Consider the following 25108-nt stretch of genomic DNA (forward strand, 5'->3'; position numbering starts at 1 on the left):
TTGATTTTCATTTTTGAAAGAATAAGAATGAAAAATATAGTCGTCACGGGACCCACATAAAAAATAGAAAGTCAAATATAGTGGTTTGATGTGATAAATAACGATCATATTTCTCATTTTTTGTAAACAAAAAATGAGAATCAAACGGGGGCTAAATGAAGTATGTCTATTTTATGGTTTGAGAAGTATATTGCCATCATGAAAATTTTTTGCTTTATTAATATTTTTTGTATTTTTAAAATTGGACATAAATAACCACTTAAGTTTGTTTCATTAATTCTTAGTTACACGACGCCTTTCCCTTTTCTTTTCTCTTTATCCTTTCTCTTTCTGTAAACGCATGTGAAGTGCATTATCAAAATTGGAGAAGTTGTGTTTGTGGGATACACTTTTGTTAGTGGAAGACTTATGCTAAGATTGCAACACATTGATTGTTTGTGGTCGATGAGGCTCTAGATTTTTGTGTTGGCTTAACCCTTGGTCTTCCAATAATTATGGATTTTGCATCTTCTACAACAGATATAGAACTTGGTGTTCTGCGATCTTCGTGATACATAAAGTGCATAGATTAGGTTATTTTGAGTTCCCGATGAGTAGTAACTTTTGGGTTTGTTTCGATGTTGAAGTATATAAGCTTGAGTAGCTTAAAATCTATAATCTAGAGCATTGGTTGTACCTTGAAAGCCATTTTGGCATGATTTTAGTTCTACAAGAGATATAATTTCATTTTGTGGTTGGTCAATAGGGATTAGGTGTTGGAAGCGGTCATCAACCTCTGCGGCCTTTATTGAGAAAGTTTGATGCGTTCTATTATATTTTCTTCACTTTTCATTTTTCGATCAGCTGATTATTTTATTTTTGCTCATTATTTTTTGTGGTTTTAGGCATAATAGTGGTATAAGAGCCTAGATTTGAAACTTTGAGGCCAAATCTTAGTGAAAATAAAAATTCCTGAGCGGATCTATATTGTAGGAATTGGTTCAAATATTAAATGAAAAGGTGTGCAAAAAATGGAAAATGAAAAGGTGTGACTATGTGTCAACTTCGACTAAATATTTGGATTTGATCCGATGGTCAAATTACAAAAGTAAATAGACCAACTTATTCTACTTATCGAGTAGATCGTCGTGGTATATTTGGAATCTCGAAACCAATTCCGGATGAATGAGAAATTGCGGACCAAAATTGAAAGAAATGAAGTGTTGCAACTTTTCAAAAGGTGCATGTTTTGGTCAAGTGTTGCAACTTTTTTGAAAGGATGCATGTTTTGGCCCACACTACTTCATCTGCACCCTTTCTACATCTATAAATAGAATCTATAGACATGATTTAGGGTACACCAATTGTATTGAGCATTCATTCTCCTCTTGCAATTCTCTTCTTTCTAATTCTATAGCATTTCATACATTTTCTTTGTAGAGGGGAAATTCTGTCAAAAGTCGTCAGTTTCTTGTGATTTGTAGTGCTGCTACCACAAGTTGTGAATCCATTGTATCTTGGGAGACAAGTGTCATTCACCGTGAGCACCGTAGCGGGGCAATTTGTTTTAAGGAAATAGATAACGTCTCGTTTTGGATTATTCTCTATTTCTACCCCTTAATCCTTGTTTTGCGTAATCTTTATACTGAAACTCTGTCCAAATTTTCATTCATATAAATTGTGTTTTGATCACGCTCTTGCGGGTTAAAATTGGTCAAACAAATATATAAAAAATCAACCCTTATATAACCCTATTTTATAAGTCGTTTCCAACAATCTTAAGATAAAGTTGTGTGTCTTTGTGGTTGGTTGTGTACAAATATTATTTTGTTTGAATAGTGCTTTGTGTACTATTCCTCCACCGATATTATCATCATTTTGTTGAACTTCTGTTTGTGTAACATAAATGACTACCATTGGGACTTCCTCAAGTTAAAATGGTTCCAATAATGTGGTACCATCCGTGACCATACCGTTGCATAATACTACTATCCCACATAGGGAAAAGCCGAAAAAATTTGCAGGAGTAGACTTCAAGAGGTAGCAACAAAAGATGTTATTTTATCTCACCACTCTTAATTTGGCTAGATTTCTAAAGGAAACTGCACCAACTGTACAAGAAGGGGAAAATAATCGTGAATCGATTATTGTTTTAGATGCATGGAAACACTCGGACTTCTTATGCTAGAACTATATCCTAAACGTATTGGATAATACACTATATGCGGTGTATAGTTCAAAGGAATCAGCCAAGGAACTATGGAATTCTTTGGAGACAAAGTACAAGACCGAGGATGCCGGAATAAAGAATTTCATTGTTGACAAATTTTTAGACTACAAGATGATGGATTCCAAAATCGTAATTAGTCAAATGCAAGATATTCAAATCTTGTTACACGACATCCATGTCGAGAAAATGGAATTGAGTGAATCATTCCAAGTGGCTGCCTTTATTGAGAAACTCCCTCCTATGTGGAGAGATTTCAAAAAATTACCTCAAGCACAAACACAAGGAAATGAACTTGGAAGAATTGATTGTGCGATTGAGGATTGAAAAGGACAATCGGAAAACCGAACGGAGGGCGGTTGATCAAGATGGTGTAAATTTTGTTGAAATGGAATCAAAGGCAACAAACAAGAAACGAAAGGCTCCTAATTATGCACTGCGAAGAGACAATTCCAAGAAGGCTAAATAGTTCAAAGGGAATTGTTACAATTGTGGCAAGATTGGACATCATTCAAGTGAATGTCGAAAACCAAAAAAGAATCCTCAAGTCCACATGGTTGCAAATAACACTTTATCCGATGGACTGCAAGAAATGAGTTTATCTGCAGTAGTGTCCGAATGCAACATGATTGGAAATACTAGAGAATGGTGGATTGACACGGCGCTACCTGCCATGTGTCTGCGGACAAGGGATATTCTCCAACTATCAAGAATTGAATGGGGAACAACTATACATGGAAAATTCTGCAAGTTTCAAAGTTGAATGACAAGGCAAAGTCACTTTGAAGATGACATCCGGAAAAGAACTCGTCCTCAACAATGTCCTACATGTGCTGGATAAGAAAGAATTTAGTGTCCGAATCTCTACTTAGCAAGAATGGTTTTAAACTTGTATTTATATCCGATAAATTTGTGTTGTCTAAAAATGAGATGTATGTAGTGAAATGATACATGTGTGATGGAATGTTCAAGTTAAATGTTCTTACAATTGTAATAAAGCAAGTCATTATGAATAAAACTATAAATTTCGTCTACTTGCTTGAGCCTTCATGTTTGTGGCATAGTTGATTAGGACATGTGAATTACAAATCGTTGCGCACACTAATGAATCAAAGTTTAATTCCAACGCATAAAATCAATCCTAATCATAAATGTGATATATGTGTTGAAACAAAATTGGCTAAAACACCGTTCCATTCAATACAAAGGAACGTAACCCCTCTTGAATTGATCCATAGCGATATATGCGATCTAAAATTTGTACAAACTCGAGATGGTAATAAATACTTTGTGACATTTATTGATGATTATACAAAGTTTTGCTATGTCTTTCTTTTGAGAATTAAAGACGAAGTCTTAGATGCATTCAAAACCTATAAGGCTGAAGTTGAAACACAACTTGAAAAACGAATAAAAAATATTCGTAGTGATAGAGGAGGTGAATATAGGGCATCGTTTGAAGACTTTTGTTCTGAACATGGAATTGTTCATCAAACAACGGCACCTTACTCTCCTCAATCAAATTGTGTTGTAGAACGCAAAAATCGAACATTTAAAGAAATGATGAACGCCATGTTAATAAGTTCGGGTTTACCACTGAGCATGTGGGAGGAGGCTATTGTAATGGCAAATATTCTTCTTAATAAAATACATCTTAAGAAAATGGAAGAGACACCATATGAACTATGGAAAGGTCATCCTCCATCCTACCAATACTTGAAAGTGTGGGGGTGTTTGGCTAAAGTTGAGGTACCTAAGCCTAAACAAGTGAAAATCGGTCCTAAAACAATAGATTGCATATTTATTGGATACGCCAATAATAGTAGTGCATATCGATTTCTTGTACACAAATCCGAAATACAAGACGTACACGAAGGGACCATAATTGAATCAAGGAATGCGACATTCTTTGAAAATATTTTTCCTTGCAAAAATACGGAAAATACGAGTTCTAACAAGAGGACATATGAAACTATCAATGGAACTTCAAATGAGGATGAACCAAGGCGTAGTAAAAGGGCTAGGACTTCCAAGACATTTGGCCCAAATTTCCTAACCTATATGGTAGAGGATGATCCAAAGACTTTCGATGAAGCGATGTTTACACCGGAAGCACCGCATTGGAAAGAAGCTATTAATAATGAGATAGATTCTATAAAACCATATATGGGAGTTGGTTGATTTACCTCCCAGTAACAAGCCTTTAGAATGCAAATGGATATTCAAAAAGAAATTGAAAACTGACGAATCCATTGATAAATATAAGGCTAAATTGGTTGCTAAAGGATATAGGCAAAATGAAGGACTTGATTTATTTGATACCTACTCACTCGTGACTAGAATCACGTCGATAAGGTTGTTAATTGCAATTGCGGCAATATACAATCCTGAGATTCATCAAATGGATGTAAAAACAGCTTTCCTAAACGGTGAGTTAGAAGAGGAGATTTACATAGAGCAACCTGAAGGGTTCGTTTCTCCTAACCAAAAACACAAAGTGTATAAACTTGTTAAGTCCTTGTATGAATTAAAATAATCTCCTAAACAATGGTACCAAAAGTTTGACAAAACAATGTTGTCGAATGGATTCAAGATCAACGAATGTGACAAATGTGTATATATTAAACATACACCATATGCCTATATAATTGTTTGTCTATATGTGGACGACATGTTAATAATGGGCAATAGTCACGAAATGTTGCTTAACACCAAAAAGATGCTAACAAAGTATTTCGATATGAAAGATATGAGTGTGGCAAATGTAATCCCAGGGATTAAAATCTCTAGAACGCAGGATGAAATTGTACTTTCACAATCTCACTACATAGAAAAAGTATTTAAAAAGTTTGACGTATTTGAGGAAAGTCCTGCGAGAACTCCTCTTGATTCGAGTATGCACTTAGTCAAGAATATGGGAGAAAGCATATCACAACTAAGGTAATCACAAATAATTGGCAGTTTTGTGTATATTACAAACTGCACTCGACCGGATATTGCTTTTGCGGTGAATAAACTTAGTAGATTTACAAGTAATCCAAACTGTGATCATTGGAAGGCTTTGACGAGGGTTTTAAGGTACTTAAAGTATACCTTAACCTATGGATTACACTTCACAAAATATCCTGCGGTACTAGAAGAATATTGTGATGCGAATTGGATATCTGATATGAAGGATTCCAAGTCCACTGGTGGTTATGTATTCACCATTGGTGGAGCTGCTGTATCATGGAAATTAACAAAGCAAACGTACATAGCTCGATCAACGACGGAATCTGAGTTTATTGCTTTGAACAAAACTGGAGAAGAAGTAGAATGGCTTCGAAATTTCTTAGAATATGTTCCATGTTAGCCCAAGCCAGTACCTGCGATAAGTATACATTGTGATAGTCAATCAGCAATTGAAAGGGCTCGAAGCAGCATGTATAATGGTAAGTCTAGACATATTCGTCGTAGACACAACACCATTAAGCAACTGATCTCAAATGGTGTTATCTCCATAAATTATGTGAAATTAAAGGAGAATATTGCGGATCCACTGACGAAAAGTTTGCCTAGAGATCAAATGCGTTGCCTATCGAGAGGAATGAGATTAAAGCCTACTACGTAAGAGTTTTTACAATGGTAACCCTACCTTGTTGACTAGAGATCCCAAGATCTTGGTTCAAAAAGACAACTAGTGAAAATTCCATGAAGCACTTAGGAAATTAGAATTCATAACTCATTCCCATGATATTAAAGTGCTTTCTGCAGAGTAAATAGAGGCTAAGATTATCTTTTAATGATTCCTATATCTTGATTAAGTCAAGTGGAGTAGGGCAGAATACTCTTAATAGGAGGTCATCTATGTAAGTGTGAAGTGGGGCCGCTTTGATAAGAATTGTTTAAGATTTGAATTCTTTAAACACTTATGAAACCAAGAAGGGTTCAGGGCCAAAATCAACCAAGTCATGAGAACTAAGTACAGAATAGGGAAGATATCTATGTGAGTACTATTGTCTTGACTTACACCAAAGGCTGAGTGGTTCAAGACCTATTGTTCACCAATTAGCCGAGTAAGTCCGATAGTATTTCACTAAGGGAGGTTCAAGGCCAGAAGCCATCATCCTTGATGTAGTATTTTTTCGTACCCTCTCTACATTGCATCATATCATCGCATTTACCTATACGTACCCGAATTTTCATCCATGTGGGGGATTGTAGGAATTGGTTCAAATATTAAATGAAAAGGTGTGTAAAAATTGAAAAATGAAAAGGTGTGTAAAAAATGGAAAATGAAAAGGTGTGACTACGTGACAACTTCGACCAAATATTCGGACTTGATCCGATGGTCAAATTACAAAAGTAAATAGACCAACTTATTCTACTCTTCGAGTAGATCGTCATGGTATATTTGGAATCTCGAAACCAATTCCAGACGAATGAGAAATTGCGGACCAAAGTTGAAAGAAATGAAGTGTTGCAACTTTTTTGAAAGGATGCATGTTTTGGCCCACACTACTTCATTTGCACCCTTTCTACATCTATAAATAGAACCCTATGGACATGATTTTAGGTTAACCAATTGCATTGAGCATTCATTCTCCTCTTGCAATTCTCTTCTTTCTAATTCTATAGCATTTTATACATTTCCTTTGTAGATGGGAAATTCCGTCAAAAGTTCGTCGATTTCTTGTGGTTTGACGGGCTGCTACCACAAGTTGTGAATCCATTGTATTTTGGGAGATAAGTGTCATTCACCATGAGCACAGTAGTGGGGCAATTTGTCTTAAGGAAAGAGATAACGTCTAGCGTTGGATTATTCTCTATTTCTACTCCTTAATCATTGTTTTGCATAATCTTTATACCGAAACTCTGTCCAAATTTTCATTCATATAAATTATGTTTTGATCACGCTCTTGCGGGTTAAAACTGGTCAAACAAATATATTAAAAACCAACCCTTACATAACCCCTTTTTTATAAGTTGTCTCCAACAAAATCTTGGTGAAAGTAAAAGATCATTGACTGCTTGCATACGCTCTTCGTGAGATCTTTCTATTTGTTGTATTTTCATAACTAGTGGGATTATTTTCTAGTGTTTCCTAGTTATTTGTTGTTTCCCTTGAAATTCCATTCAAAGCTTCTTATAGACTAATCTTTATGTTGGATAAACTGGTTCATAATTTATATTCCACTAATAAAATATACGTGCATGCAAAAAAATGAATAGAATAACGACTTATCAGTATTATGGTACGTGCATAATAATGAGCAAATCACTACTTACTCAAATGTAGAAAATGGAGAAATTCGAATAAAATAAACGAATGCAAATCTCCTTAAAACGGATTTCACCCCTACATTGGTGCTAACAGAATCAAATAGACGTTCGTCTCCCAAAATACAATGCTTCTTCCAAAATTAATATAGCACAATATTAATTTTGTCGGACGAACCAACGCTTGACTATACTATTCTAAAATGGAAGTTATCGAATGCTAATATCGAACACGAAACTCAAAAATAATTTGGAAATTATTTTGACATAAAAGAAAAAAAAAATCAATAATATAGAATTGATTTGGAGTAAAAAAAAATGAAATTAGGAAGTCCTTTTATAAGTTTTCATGTGTCTTTTCCTACCAGTTGTGTCTATTGACAATATTAATTTTAACAATTTGATCGCATATTTCATATTTAATGGCGTAGTTTGCAACTTATCAAAATATCACACCTATTTCAAAACAACATAACCCTTTAATTTGTACAATTTGCAACTAAAAGGTAGAGATTAGTCATCTCACCAATTAAAGACTTTTCCAATTCATGCATATAAATATTGATCCAGTATTGATTGTATTTTTTATTTTCTTGAAGGAGATAAAGAATTTTTTGATTTGCGTGTAATATTATTTTATTAAAAAAATACTTTTCGGGAACAAATAATATTCTTCTGAAATATTAATTATAATGATATGCTACTTCAAGAACAACAACATGATAGATTAGCAATTTAAAGTTTATAAAACATCTAAAAATATTCAATCAAGTTAAAAATATTAATTACCATAGAAATAAGATATGATGTAAAAATTAATTACCAAATAGATAGATATGAATTTATAAATAAAAAATTATGACCAAATATGCATTAGGAAAAATAATATTCATATATAAAGTTAATAAAATTGACTAAATCTTTTATTAGCTAAATATTTTATAATCATCGAAAAGATATCAAACATGGAACGGAAATTCAAGGTGGAATTAAAGGCAAAACTAATAAATAAATAATATTTGACAAAATTCATTGTGTATGAATCAAAAGGCATGAATTAACGATAAAGCATGAAACTACTTAATAAATCATGAATTAATATATGTACAGATTACACATACAAATGTGAATCAGAATTAATATGCATACAAAAGAAAAGTAGAGAAGAAGAAACAATCTCGTTTTGATGTTTATGTACATCGAAAAAATTTACATCTTATCAAATTAAATTTGGTGTACATGATAGATGATTACTTATATAAAAAAAAAAAAATTACTTTCTAACTAATTTACATTAATTTTGGGGTAATCATGATAGTAACGTGTTATAAACTAGAGAAAAAGAGAGAATAAAAGATAGAAGCCTATGATTTTGTGTGTTTTATTAAGAACTAAAATTCCAAATTTGTAATTAAGGTTACAAGGGATACAATAGTTATAATGACTAGAGCTGTAGATGTATAAAAGTAATTCATAAATAATACTATATTTACAATATTTTTTAAATTCTTTCCTTTTTTTGTTTGTTTTTTATTTGACAAATTCGTCCCTTCAATAAAAAACAATGGAAAGAAAATGCAGTCCACTCGTAAAATTAACGGCCATTTTTGAATTAAATCCATCCAAAAGGACCAATTGCACATATAATGATATAAGTTGAGGACCTCAGCACCAAAATTAAAAGGTTTGAAACCAAAAAGTCAAGAAGGGGAAAGGTTTGGGACCATGCCGCTAATTTTCCTCGTTAAAATATGATTTCTACGATTTTGCTACTGACAACCATAATTGAAATTATTCATAGAACTTTCTAATAATTAATTATAGAGGAAATTGGTAGGTGAAATTGAAATTAAAAAATTCTAATTCTCCTCAAATCGGATTTTCTTTTCGGTCTAAAAAGTTGTATTACAGCGAATCCAGTGAACATTATGATTGAGTTGAGTAAAATATATATATATATATATCCAACTTGGGAGTCGATTTATATTTTATTTTTATTTATTATACTCTAATTATTTATCAACAATTAAGTTGTGAGATTTTCTTCTTAGAATTTACTATTTATAAAAAAATAAACATTACTCGAATTGAGACTGCAGTGATAATTTTATGTAGTGCAACTTGTTATTTGAGACATTAATATTCTGTAATTTGATTGTTTCATGTAATAAGTTAATGTCTCATATAATAAGCTGTCACATAAAATTGCATTACTCACTGAAATTTTTCTTTAATTTCATAAATTATTCAGTATTCTCAAGAAATTAATACACTCTTGCCTATCAAATTTTGAAGAATTCACAAAATTAAGAGTTATGTTACACAAATGAGGTTGGTAACAGGATTTAAAAATAGTGGGACGTGCCCCCAGGGCACATCTCCAAGTGGTAAAAGGGGAGGGTGGAGAAATCCAGCTTTACTTGAGGTTGCTGCGTCAAGAGTTCGAATCCTGAAATATGGATTTGGCTCTTGGGTAAGTGCAAGTGTACAAGCAGCCTTCCACCCTGTACCCTTTGGAAGCATAACCTGCGATTTACCTCCCTCACGATACTCCAAGGCAGGGGTGGTGGGAGACCCTTAAGGTTAGGGTTTAACCTTTAAAAATAGTGGGACATCAACATTTCACTCACCAGTTTGAAAAACAGAATGGAAGTTGGTAGCCCCTGTCATCAATCCTATCGCCAAATCCTGTCCAAACAGCATAACTGCAAAAATAGTGAGAATTCCGTGACGTTTCATCTGCATCATTTTCGATCTGAACGATGATACTATAAATGTCTGTCTTCATTTCTAAGCAAATACAATGGGTACACTAAGAACGCACTTTCTTTATTGCATCTTCAGCCAAATTATTGGATCTAATGCACCTTCAAAAGCCTAAGACTTTCGAAAGTAGTGGAAGTCAATTCTCGTTAAATGCAGTATGTCTAATAGTGTTATGCCGTATGTGATTGAGATATAAGTAAAATGTATTAAAGAAATAAAGAAAATAAAGAAGGAAAAAAAAAAAAGATTTAGATCACTAAAGGCAAGAAATTAGAATTGCAATTTGAAATCAATGTATTACACAGTACTTAAAACAGATTTGTCTCCTCATAGTAATTGTTTGAAATTTCATGTTAAGTATCTCTCTATATGGATACAACGAAAAAATCAGTAAAAACTAAACACTCAAGTTTCTAGTCGAATTGAATTTGATCCAAACTATCACCAAGACTCTTGGAAAAAGTGAAAACATTTCGAACAGACAAAATCTTAAAATAATATGTAGACAATTAAAATTGAATTTCGCGTGTGGAACAAAATGAAAAAATCGATATAGTCCATTGTAGGCAAAAATTAAAAGTAGGAAATAAAAGTAGAACGTTAACTCTTTTAAGGAGTCAATTTCTATTTTGTGTCAGTAGGTCGCGCTTGTGCACGAGTTCAATGTCCCAATGCGTTACTGATCCATGACTTGCATTTAACAACACGTGCTCATTGAAAGAGAGCCTATATGCTACACGTGAAGACACATTCATAAAGTGTGCTTGTACATAAACTAGCTTTTGTCTTATCAATTTTCCTATTTTAGACAAACTATAATTATTTTCTCTTCACTGAGTACACCTTGAATTTCAATTTATTATTCACCCGACTATCGTTTTTGCTAAATAAATATATGAATTTAATACTCACATAGAAGAACATTGATCTTTAAAAATGAAAGGACGAATCTCACTCAAAATATGTCAAAACATCCCTATATTGGTATCATTTTCCATCATGCCATTCCAACCAAAAACTTTTGCCCGCTACCCCAACACTAAAATCCATCATTGGACAGATGAACGTTTTATTTCTATTTTTATTGGAGATCTCTTTGTAGGCCACGCCAATAATTAATCGTTCCCCCAACTTTTGGCGTGTATATATATATACACACACACACACATTGTATTTGATTTCTAACAATAATGTATAAAAGTTGAGAGGGAACACCCCTAATTTGTTTTTAAGGGCCATATTTGTACAATGATAGTAGTGTATTTATTTAGACAAATTTAATTAGTTTTTATACATAAAAGTGATGGGACAAATCAAAATTATATATTGACAATATATTTATGCTTTGCGGTTAAAATGGTCTTGCACATTAAATAGATTGGCCAAAGTACCCCTTAAAGTTGTGAGTGATGGAGGCATTATTAGAGACCATACAGGGCACTGCATCAAGACATTTTCATCATCAAATGGGCCATATATGATTTTGGAGGTTGAGCTTAGAGCTATATTGTCTAGAGGACTTGGTATTTCAGTTATTTGGGTTGAGACAAATTCGAGTGCAGCTATTTATTGTATCACCAAGGGTGGAGGACTATGGATGATTCAGAGTATCCTAGCTAGTCAGAGACCTCATCTCCTCCAACGGAGACGTGATTTTTCACATATATAAAGAGGAAAACTAGGTCGCAGACTCGGTTGCTACAAAGGTTCGGTTCAACACCTCCATTAGAAATATGGATCACTTGACCTACAGAGAAATTAGGGCACTAATGTAGATTGGCAGACATGGATTGCCTATCTTTAGATGTCTATAAACTAGATTTTATTGATTTCCTTTTATTTTTTGACATTTGTTGCTATGTTGCACTAAAAAAAAATAGCTTTATGCCCCCTCCTTTCATGTTTACTGGTGTGTATATACATATATAGTTGGAGAACCTTAACCTCATTGTCCTTTCTTAGTGGAGCGTAAACATTTATTGGGGATGTGTGGATGTCCTTGTTTAAGAATAAAAAAATCATAAACGTTTTCCTTTTCTCAAGGATTCTTAAACATGACCTAGCTTTAGTTCTTAACAACAAAAGTACATAATTAAAATGTTGCGAAACACGTTATATAATTATCATATAATATGTTAGATAGGTTTTCGCATATCGAATAAATTTATTTATATTCATAACATTTTGAAATAATATTTTCTTGATAAATTATTTATACTAATTGAGCTTGCATTTGTTCATGGATCGGTTAGATATTGTAAAATGAATGTTTAAGTTGTTAAGAATGTAAAGATTTGATTATAATTCGATCTATGTTTTATTGCTTATGATCCGTAAATAAAAATGAATACTTTAGTTTGATAAATTTATCTTAATTTTATTGAAGTTCATCTATGACTATGGTAATAAGACCGAGTATACATTTTGAAATTTATTGAATTGGATCACGAAAAATTTAATTTATGAAATTGACCACATAGATAATTTTACTTGATTATTGTACATAGGACTTTAATTCTAAGTGGGTAATAAACATTAGTTACTAACTTGAAATTTTTCGAGATATCAATAAATGAGATCAAATCATTAATCAATATCTCGATTACTTGGGAATTAAAGTGAAATAACAAGGAACATATATTGATAGTATGTTATTCATAATCTATCTAATAGGTACGGCCTCAAAGCATTTTTGAATGAGTAGTTAAACCTAACGTGGGCAATTCAATATTGATTTTTAAATTAATATTGTAATTTAGTCTCTGTTTGACAATCATTATTTCAAAACTTTTTATTTTACATACTTATTTTCAACACACTCACATAATAAAATATTTTGTACGTAAATCCTAAACCTTTTTTTTTTTTTTTTTAATTTTTTAACCACATTTTTTTTCAAAAATGTACTATTCAAAACAAAATTTTTGCCAAATAATGGCTATCAAACAAATGCTTAATCACATGAGATTGTCATAGAAAATGACATTTAACAATTTAAGCATATTTGGAAAATAACATTTTGATCATTTTACCTTATTTAGACATGAGATAATAAGAAAGAATAGAAATTAGATGATATAATTATTGTATATATAGCATCAATAAGTTCAATCAAACTAAGAGTACAATCTCATTCTATTAGTAGAATAGAACTAGATTAATAATTATCTAGACCGATTTAGAGTTGATCGATCAAGATTAATTTAGTGAAGTTTAGTTTAATTAAGTCTGATTAGGTCCCTTCAATGACTATAGAATAAAATCGAAATAAATTATAAGAATTATAACTTATTATTGATTGTAGTGGAATTAATTAATTAATTAATTAAATTGAGACGTGCACGTGTGCTACTCATGTTCCATTCATACATGGAAAGAGTTAGATTTGGATGAGAACTAAAAAGAAGAGTAAATTGGGTTCTGGAATGTTTCCATATCCAAACTAAGATTCCTTTAAGGATATGAACATTTTCCCAAGTTATGTTCATATTATAAAGGTTGAACTCTAACCTTGAGGGCTCTAATCGTCCCGTCTCTGAAATATCGTGAGGGATGTAAATCGTAGAATATGTCACAGCAAGCCAAGGGACAAGAATTTGCCCGTACACTGATATTCACAAAGAATCCAATTCCATATCTCAGGAATCGAACCCTCACACTACGGTTGTTAGCAAGGCTGAGATTACCCTATTCCTATCCTTTACACCACTGGATTATACTCCGGGAGGGCATGTTCATATTATAAATATATATTTTCGTTGATGTTCAATTAATATAACTTTTTGTTGTGTGCGCTCACATAAAATCTCCACAATTTTTTTTTCTTGGATTCTTGAAGAACATTGAGAATGTCACAGGATTTGAAGGTAAAATCAAGAAGATCAACACAAAAGGAATTTTATAAAAGGGTAATTAGCACAAAACATCCCTACCTTTAGATGTTTTTGTGGAAAACGTCCCTACCTTTCATTTTTTGGTTGATTACACCCTTACCTTTACATTTTTTTGCGCAGAACATCCTTCTGTCAACTCTCCGTTAAAATGCTCCGTTAAATCAAAAAGGTAATTAGCATAAAAGGTCCCCACCTTTCAAAGTTATTGTGCAAAACGTCCCTACCTTTTATTTTTTAGCATAATTAGCAGAAAAGGTCCTTACCTTTCAATATTATTGTGCAAAACATCCCTACCTTTCATCTTTAGCATTTTTACCCCTACATTTCACATTTCATTGCGCAAAAGGTCATTTTCATCCATTTTTTCAATAAAATGACGATTTTACCCTTCTATTGAAATAAAACAAAAAGAAAAGAAAAAAATAATTAATTAATTGCAATCATAGTTCTAAATCTTTCAAAACATTACAGATAAATCCTAAATTCTCCACTACCGCCACTTTCACAACCCCACCAAGCCACCACCTATAGATTCATATAGCACCACTTTTCGACCACAACACATAGGACTCTACCACCACCAGCGTCGCCTCACTCTCTCCAATAACCTCCTCCATAGTATTGGTCACCAATCTGTCCGAAACAACCACATTTACGGTGATGGAGTCCAGTGGGCATGGTGGTCGAAAGGTGGTATTATGTGGATTTATAGTTGGCAGCTTGATAGGTTGTGAAAATGGTGGTGGTTGAGAATTTATGATTTTTTGTAATTTTTTAAAAATTTAAGGATTATGGTTGCAGTTGGTAATTCATCTTTTCTTTTTGTTTTATTTGAATAGGAGGGTAAAATCGTCATTTTATTGAAAAAATGGATGAAAATGACCTTTTTGCAATGAAAGGTGAAAGGTAGGGACGTTTTGCACAATAATATTGAAAGGTAGGGATCTTTTCTGCTAATTATGCTAAAAAATAAAAGGTAGGGACATTTTTCACAATAATTTTGAAAGGTAGGGACCTTTTCTGCTAATTACCTTTTTGATTTAACGGAGCATTTTAACGGAAAGTTGACAGAAGGACGTTTTGCGCAAAAAAATGTAAAGGTAAGGGTGTAATCCACCAAAAAATGAAAGGTAGGGACGTTATCCACAAAAACATCGAAAGGTAGGGATGTTTTGTGCTAATTACCCTTTATAAAACATTCCAACAAGGTGAAAATTTGCAATGATTTTTGAGAGTTGATTCTCGATTGTTTTATTGTCCTTTATACTGTTTTGAAGACATCTTTCCTTGTCGAAAAAGGATGAATGCAGCATTGTAAGACTGTTCCAAAAATGGCTGCTCCAACAATAGGAGCTTGAAACTTGCAAAAATTTCCCACGTTTTAGTTTCGAGGCCTTAACTTTGCACTCATTTTTCACGCTTGATTCTTGATCATGTATATCTGTATGAATTAACCTATGTGTACATTGTTGTTTACGTTCTCTTTAGCATTTCCTCTATTGGTCAAAATCTGGACAATAATGTTATAGGGTGTTGTAGAAATAAATGGTTTATATATATATATTGTATCCATGTTTGGTAACATTTTGAATGTCTCACTATGGTCTACACAATGCAATTTGAGGCGAAAACTATGGACAACCACAGAGATCGTACGGCTGCCTCAAACGTGGCTGCTCGATTTGATTGAAATCGGCTTCCTACTTTACGTTCAAAAAATTTCGGTCCATAACCAACTTTTTACATACGTTTTGGGTCCTAAAATGAATTTATTACTTCTTAATTGAATTCATTTTAGTCCCTAAATGATTTATACTATTCTAATTTACCCTTTTATTTTCGATTTAAAATAGATTAGAAATAACGAGACTTTTCATCTCACTTGACTAACTTTGAAAACCTTATTTTAATAGTTACAAATTTTCAGCACGTTACATGGATCTTTGGAGATATTAAGAAAGAGTAGGTGACTTGATCTATCAGATCGCTTTACCACTAGCATTGCCAAGGGGTGCACAATGTATTTTATGTTCGTATGTTGAGAAATTATATTTCAGACACTTCTCATATTCTTAGTCACGAGTCAATTTGATCTCCATGAATATTTAACTTGTGAAGTGTTACCACTAAAATCTTAGAGAGAATAGACAAGGAACTCAAAAGAAAAAGAATAGTTCTAGCAAAGATACTTGGAGGAGTCATGTTGTGGAAGAGGCAATTTGGGAGTGAGAAGATGAGATTCGTGTCAAGAAACCATATTTATTTGGTAAATTTTAATTTTCAACAACGAAATTTGTTCAGAAAAATTACTCGAACAACTTGTCAAGTTTGGGGTCATCAAATTTTTTACCAGGGTAAAACATATTAAAAAGTTGGGGTGAAATTATTGAAATAAAAAATCAAGGCTCGAAAAACTGGGAATTGTAGTTGACAGCAATCTATTATGCAATATGCATACAAAACTACTAGATTGATAAGCTCTAAATAAACATAGAAGGCATGAGATTTTGTGCAAATAATTTGTAGAATTTAACATTTGGGTATTGCTACTCGTACATCCAGCCCCCCTCTTGTGCGATTTTTTTTTATTTGACGCAAGCGCCCTCTCTTTTTTGAGAGGGATGTACACCGAGCTGCCAGCAAAATCCTTAGCATTTTAAGTTCAAGCATGGTCAGACTTTTGATCAGTCTCATCAGGAGACTTTAAGTACCACTTTTTGAGGCGTGTTGAAGCTTTAGCTACCTGTAATAAAAACATTTAGCAATAAATTATTCAACTGGTTTATTCTCTTTTATATTTAAAAATTTGTCCAAATTTACCTCGTGATCCCAATTGGTTCTCCATATCATGAAGCTCAATGCAAGTGTCTCTGCGACCACTCCACACAACATCCCAATCCATATGCCCTGTGAATTCATTATTAATTTCAAAGAGGACAACATATATTTATTGACTCATGAAGAAAAATATGCATAAGATTTAACCAGGGCCGGTCCTGTGATTGTCAGGGCCCAAGGCGAAGTCCAAAAATTAGGCCCCCAAAATGAACGTAAATACAAAATTCAACGATATATTATGCAATATATTGTTAACTTAAAACTTAAGATTAAAACAACAAACAAATATCTAAATCATCTCACAATTAATGAAAAAACTATTTTCCTTCTTTCAAACCAAAAAAAAAAAAAAACTACTTTGGGCCAAAATAGGCCCTTTGTGGTTTTGGACCAGAGGCACAGACCTCATTTGCCTGTGTCCAGGACCGGCTCTGGATTTAACATGACCGTATGGACAGTATTTGAGGACTATGATGGACAATATTTCATTCGCTAACCCTCAAATATTGCACGGATTAAAGAAGAGAGACGCATGACAAAATTCGTCTGTTTATTATTCACAATACTACTTGATTCTTGTAACGAATATGGTGTAAGATTTGCAATTGAATATTTAATCATGGTTTCAAGAGCATTCATACTCTAATGTAAGAGATTCATGTCACCAAACTACACCCCTATTTGGTTTAGTTAACAATTAAATTTTTAGTAGATTTTAATAAAAGTTGATGAAACCCATATTTGGTTTAAGTCAAAGTTAACAAGTAATTTCATAGAATCTATAACATTTCATTAACTTTTATCAAAATCTACTAAAAAAATCTGATTTTAATCCCTACCAAACGGGGACAGGATGTACAATTTAAAAGTCGATAAAAATTGTGAATCCTATGAAATATGTGGTAAAAAATAAGTTTAAAGAAAAATAAAATTTTGAAAATGTAAGTCAAACAGGGGCTACATGTTATTTTACCAACCAAAGAGCATTCAGGTGCAAGAAGAACCTTATCATCAGTTTCCTTTTTACCAAAATGAAAAGGCAAAATATTACCTTAACTTGAAGATGAGTCACATATCCAAGTAAAGCTCCAACTGGTATCCCAATTATATAGAAGCAAACAATATTAATAATTGCAACTGTTGTCTGTAAACCTGCTCCAATTGCCACCCTTGATAGCAAACAAGTTATAGAGTAAGGAAAGAAAACGTTGTAACACTACGATTAGACTCCATATAGTTCAACAATTTGGTGGGATAGACAAGAAAATAAAACAAAAATAATCCGAAGAATAAATGACTAACCTGAGAATATTGGATAGATGCTATTCAGCAACACCGAGAAAGCAAGTAGCATAGAAAGATCAGCAACACTATGTGCAACTTCTTCATCATTCGTGAATAAATATCCGATTTTATTGCCAAATACTAAGCAAAGAATCCAAAAGAATAGCCCTATCGATACAGAAGTACTGGTTAGGACTTTAATCGAAAACTTAACAGCCTTCGCGTCTCCTCTCCCAAGCTCGTTTGCAACTCGAACGCTAAAATCCGGCCAAACAATGAGAAATAGTTTTTAAAAACATAAAAGAAATGTAATGAGAAAGAGGAGTTTTGCCTTTATACCATGCAGCACCCATCATGCCAACACTAATCATAGTTTCCCATGCCACTATATTAAGGCTGCAAAAAAAATTAGATTTACTTAGTAGCTATCTTCATAATGTAGCAGAAAATGAGACAGGATTATAATGAAACCTTACCAAATAGAAAAGGCAGATATGGCTACCTTTGCATTTTTCATGTATCCTGCCAGTAAAACCAGAATGGCATAATACCACAACTCCAAGCTGTAAAACAATCAAGAATGCAAATAGTGAAGATTCCTTAGTAGATGCAAATTCTTAACGATTATATAAGCTGTTGCTTAAACATCTTGGGCACTCAATAATGGCCAGAACTGGGCATGGACAATATTTTTTTCTAGTCGACATACCAAACATGTCAATTCTGTAAAGTCAAGAAAATGTCTACATGGATATGCTGCTAATGGATAAAATCATACATAAAAGTGGTAAGTTTAATCGAGATGCGCCATAGAAGAAGTGTTTAAACAAAGTCCAAATAAACAGAATAGAACTTAATACCGATCCTAAGAGAATAAGCGCATACTTTGGTACTGAAATGGGATGTAAAACCTGATCAGGGAATCTATATGTATATATAATATCCTTGTTTTCTATTAAAATTTGGATACTAAACTAGCATTACAATCTGTCTAGCTACTGTCCTAATCAGTACAGAATAATTTGCTGAAATTATAATGTCATAGAAATGAGTGGTGAACAAATTAAAGTTTGAATTCGACCTATAAGGAGCTTGTAATAAAACACAAACATGCCATCTTGAGAATTATTTTGGGTGATTGGCATTTGATGGGAATAAATGATAGTTAGGGAAAATTTACCAAATCATAACACCAGAGGATATTGAAAGTTTCACCACTGGCAATATGTCCTTGAATGCAGCTGTAGTGAATCCCTTCCACGTGTCACGGCACCAACCTCCGAAGATGTATACAAATTCTCCAATGACTAGAAACCACGAAGATATGCAGAGCGCCCCCATGGCCCCAGAAATTGCCCAATTCAGTTTGTAGACAAAAAGCCAAGATAAGGGAATGTGGATTACAAATGATATAATGGATAGCCATGCAATAACCATATTCTTTTGTTGTGCTTGTAGATACATTTGGATCGTCATAGAGAAAACGATACTGTAAACAAATGGGATGAACCACAGAGAAATATAGCCAGCAGATTTTGCAATAGATTCTTCCTCGCCTAGTAGTTTAAATATTGGTGTTGCGAATAGAAAAACAGGAAGTAATATTGTTAGTGTGATGAGATCCACAAGCCATGATCTTTGCAAGAAAACCCCCATCATATGGTACTGTTTTGCTCCAAACGCTTGCCCACAGAGAGTTTCAGTTGCACTTGACATTCCTATCTGCAAAAAGAAATACTACAAAAAGTAAAACAACAATAGTGTTTGAATCGAAAACTTTTTAGTCTTGTCTATTCTACCATGTCGAATGTCAAAAAAACTGTATGTTTGTGTCTAATCATCAAGGGAAAGTCTCATGCCGACAGTTTCTTGAGGGGCATAATCGTGTGCACCTGAAAGGTAGTGGAGAGGAGGAGGTGTAAATTGCCCTATAGAGTTCTTTGCTCCCTCAGGTGATTAGAGAAGAAAATGTTCCTTATTATTGATCTCTTGAGCTAGAGACTGAGTGAAGTCTGTCTAGTGATTTCGCCTTTAATTTTCCACTCCATAAACATAATATAGACAGAAATTTTTGTCCATTCACTATTTTGAAATCCTCAAATACCAAAATTTTGTCATTCACTATTATTTTCATATTCAGCACACCTTTCACAGCAAAACCAAACATGTTACTGTGATTTGAAAATCTGCAACGACAAGTGGATATAACTCTTAGATTGAGGGTGAAGTCTCACAGAATCCGGGGCAGATTTACAGTAGGGGAAGTGGGGTCGTCTGCCCCTACACTAAATTTTAAATTCAAGATTTTTCACAATATTTGCAAAGATTTTCAAAAAAATTCCTTAATAGTTTTCAATTTTGTCCCCACAGTTAAAATTTTGTAAAATTTGCTCCGCAACTCTACAATTCTAGCTCCGCCCCTGCATAGAATTGTGTTTATCTATGCTTGTTTTCAATTATCATTCTGTTTATTATTGCTTTCGTAGGAATGGATTAGATCTTAATCCCTAACGAACCGTATCATCAAAAGTTTATTACAGAAGTGGAAGAATATTTGTGATTCTGTTCTATTGAAAAGCTATTATTAGTAACAGATAAGGAATGCAACAGAAGTATGGAGTTACCAGTATTCCATTTACGAATCGAACGCTTAAGGTTTGAACAAGTGCATAACCAGCAAGATCAGATGAATTTATGTGTCCAACAAATGACTGAGTTACAACTATGATTCCAAATGAAGTCACTCTTGATATAATACTTGGCAAGGCAACCCTCCATATTTTCTTGGATTCTTCAGAAATCCTCCCTTTGAAATTCCCCGCCTGTTCTGATTCTGGACTAATCAACCTCTCTTGCATGGAATTGTCCATGGCTTTGTCACTGTGAATGAGGGTTGAAAAATCAGCATGCTATATGTCTTTTCCAGAAATTATATAAGAGCATGTTTGGCTAAGCTTAAAATAGGCAAAGTAACATTTTATTTTCAAGTATGTTTTCAGTCAAGAAAAGCTGAAAAGAAGCTAGCATTTAAGCTCAACCTAACATCTCTTACTAGATTTTTAAACTCAAATGACTAATTAATTAATACACTATTCTTGATCAATCATCAACTGATCAAGAATTTCTTCAACGTTATCCTATAATTTCCCATTTTTCTTAACTTACAATCTTATAACATTATTCTTCTTGCTTTTTTAGGACTTCAAATTTTTCCCTTTTCTTTTTTAAAGGTGGACTTGATATTTTTTATTTTACTTTTTGGCTTTTGTGGCACGATAAAATAGATAGATGGGAAAGAAATATATAGGACAAAGCGCTGTTTGTACCTTTTGTAAGGAGGAGATTAACATATTAAACCAAAAGGTCGAAAAGAATCCACATTCAAATCAAAAGTAAGAAAATTTAAATCGGGAACTTGACAAGTTTCAAGTATCTACATAGAAATTCAATTATGCTATTTGTATAATGTTGAATGACAACATTGGATAACAATGTTAACAGTTTTTCAACCTATCCGACAACATGACACGTTGCATGTCATCAACAATATTGTCAACTAAGATTGTACGCTAAGCATGGTTCATATACATTCATCTCCAAGTTTGGATGATGCCAATTGCTTGTAAGAAAAGACAACAAGCACATAAAAAAGGCGCACACATAGTTGGACCAAAAAAAAAAAATCATAATAGATTAAGTTTATATTTGGTAGAGATTCTTTAAAATTCATTTAATTTCAAATTCATTTTTAAGCATATTTGGTAGAGATTCTTTAACTTTTTCTTACTTTTTAATATATATATATATATATATAAACCGCTATTCACTGAATCTTTTCTCAAAAATATATATATCAAAGAGGCTCTAAGTATACATACGAAAAAGGTATGGATGTTTGGTGGGATGAGCCGCTGATCAACTTGTCTCGTCCCACAAAAGAGCCGAGCAGCAAAATCCCATGCAAGCTACTCATCAATTCACAAGTCGGCTCGAAATTGTTGGACGAAAAATGTACTTAAAATATTGTCGAATGGCTCATGAGCTGAGATGGGATTCTTGAAAACCAGCTAGCTCACGCTTGGCTCGTTCCACATGCGAGCACAAATTGATGGTCCAACCAAGCCCGACAGTGAACCATCGTTCGAGCGGTTGAGTGCAATCCATTTGAGACTAAAGAGAGAGACTTCAATTAATAAATAAGTACATATAGAAATACATTTATAGCATATTCGGCTAAGCATGTAAAAGATAAATTTTATATCAACAAAAATGAATATAAGTAAATTTGAGGTAGACAACTCTTAATAAAACTGGTAAGCACGGCTTATTGATTGTTCCAAGAAGCTAGTCTTAACCCCTTTTTGGTAGAAATTAAAATTAAGATTTTAATTTAATTCAAAATTAACAACTAATTTTAATCACATATGTCATGAACTCACAATTTTCAATCATATATTCATCAATATTTATCAAAATTTACTTGAAATCTGATTTTAATTCACGTAAATAAGGTTAACATGCTATTAGTTTGTGTGTGTGTGTGTGTGAGAGAGAGAGATTTGTACATTGTTTTGTCTTCTTCTTCTTCTTTTTTTATGACCGGCGGTTTCAGCCTTGTAGCAGCTTCCTGGAGCAGCCAGGCTGGGAAAGAGGTAAGTGGGGGCGGAGGAAAGATGAGAGAATTAACTGTGTATGTGTGGAATATATATTTACTACCTTAATATTACTATTACCTCTTAAGAGAGAAGCTTTAATATTACTATTTATTTATGTCATATTGCTTTTCACACTACATCCAACTTATCCGATTTTGCTACAATGATTTATTCATGTAAGAAAATGGAACACGCTTTCTTCTCTAGACTACATACTCTACTTCTTCTACTGCTTTTCTACTGTCTCCACATTTGCCCTTGTACAATTGTTGTGGGCCCGCATTCATTTCTCAATGTCAATGAGTAGGAAAATTATTTGTTACAAATTCGACTTTTATGACATGGTGCTGATAAATGTTATGAATTCACACTTTATCCTCAATATCAAAATTGATTGAAAATAATGTGAAGCATTAAGTTAAGGGTATTTTTGACAAAATGATTATTAAAGTTAGGGTGTCATGTTCTTTTCAATTTTCATATAATAAATGCAGCACTTCTGAAAAATAATAAATGCTATTTAATGAATTGTCGTGCTGAAGTATTTGTTTGGCACTCAATGCTCTCATTTAATATCAGGTCTGATAATACACAACTATCCCTGCAGACGCGTTTCTATGAATTTTTTGGGATGCATTGTGGTTTATGTTTACTGAAATAGTGAGATATTTTGATTGAAATTCTTCGAAGTGATCATCGATATTATTTAAACATTTTTTTTTTGCATGTATTTAATGTTAGCAGTCCTTGTAGTAAACTTGTGGATACAAACTATGTATTGGACCATGTACTACAAGATGGGCGGTAAATTAATTTTTTCTTAATTTGTTTATTAAAGCTTTTCACAGTACTGGTACTGTAAATAATTTGGGTTTGATACTTCCAAGTTCTCTGTTATTTCATCATTTTCTTGTCCTTATTAATATCGAATTTGTGCCTTGAACAATAAATAGATCAATAAGGCGAAATGTTTCCAAAAACGCAACTTCTCTTTAACTACGAGACAGAATCTCTCTCCTTCCCTTCAAATTTTCCCCAGAATTGGGACAATTGAGGAGGTTCGGATTCAATTTCATGAGAGATTCAGTTTTGAGAAATATAATACCTATGCTGAGGCAACTACAGTCATTTCAATGCAAAGTACATATTAAGGTTAGTCTTCGGTGCACCTCAAACAATCTGCTTGGCATTTCATTGTAGCATGTTCACTATGTTTAAATAAAATCACATGTTTTTTTCATGTTAATCTTAATTGAATATTATACTAATACAATTTCACTAATCATTATGCCAATTTCTATAAGATTTATGTGAAAATTTAATAAACTTTTAGAATAATTTAACTTCCCATTAATATTCGATGCTAACATTACCTAGAAAATACCACAGTCCATACATTGCACGGGCATTAAACTAGTATATATATAAAGCATTAAACTAGTATATATATAAAGCGTTATGGGAATAAAAAATAATTATGAGAAAAACTTGAATAGTGAAGGAACATTATTCGCGTAGACTATTCCTTCAGTTGCAGAAAGGAATAAAAATGGAACCTTGCTACAAAGGGGCTGGTTCACAAAATTCATTTAGGGGTACTTGCTAATTTTTGGTTGAAAAAAAATAATAACTAAAAATGAATCACAGATATTGTCACATCACACCTAAAAATATGTGAAGAAAACCTCTATACACTTAGCATTTTTCATAAAAAAAAAAAAAAATGAGGTAACAAATCAATCAGGAACAGATTCAGGATTGAATCCAAAATCGGGTTATAAAATTTCAAACTGGACTACTACGCGGAAAAAAAATTACACATAAAAAACTGATTTTTTACCCTAAAAAAATAAAAAATATTGGGCCTGAGTGGGGGGACTAAGCCAGCCCAGCCCAGCCCCCTAAATCCGTCTCTGAAATCAACCGTGCAAAGAATAAAGCTATTTGTACAAATGAAAATGATAGAAAACATTACAAATGATGAGATGGCAATAGTGTATTCACTAGTTTAAATTCGTTTTGTGTCCAACATTAAAATTCCTTAACATTTCTCGGGTGCAAACCACAAGGTTACAACTTAATGGTCAACAATTAAATGATGAATCCAATAATTTTGGTATTAATGGTTTTAATGATATCAAATTAATTTCCAACAGCCGAGTTTAAATGTTTAAGTCCATGTTTTTATTAAAATTAATTTTTTTGTA

The 25108-nt window shown here is 32.9% G+C and overlaps 1 protein-coding gene across 1 annotated transcript; it reads right to left on the minus strand.

Moving 5' to 3' along the window:
- Positions 1-16545: 16545 nt before the first annotated feature.
- Positions 16546-22439, minus strand: LOC111399578 (protein DETOXIFICATION 24-like). The gene is made up of 9 exons (XM_023026971.1): positions 22125-22439; positions 20871-21126; positions 19427-19968; positions 18723-18809; positions 18586-18642; positions 18264-18503; positions 18014-18131; positions 16945-17031; positions 16546-16867 (listed from the first exon to the last, which is right to left on the minus strand). Exons 1-9 carry the CDS (start codon positions 22217-22219, stop codon positions 16787-16789), a joined length of 1563 nt encoding a protein of 520 aa, XP_022882739.1. The 5' UTR covers positions 22220-22439; the 3' UTR covers positions 16546-16786.
- Between the last annotated feature and the right edge of the window lie 2669 nt (positions 22440-25108).

Source organism: Olea europaea, chromosome 9 (genome assembly GCF_002742605.1).
Source record: "Olea europaea var. sylvestris chromosome 9, O_europaea_v1, whole genome shotgun sequence".
In the NCBI taxonomy this organism is placed as follows: Eukaryota; Viridiplantae; Streptophyta; class Magnoliopsida; order Lamiales; family Oleaceae; genus Olea; species Olea europaea.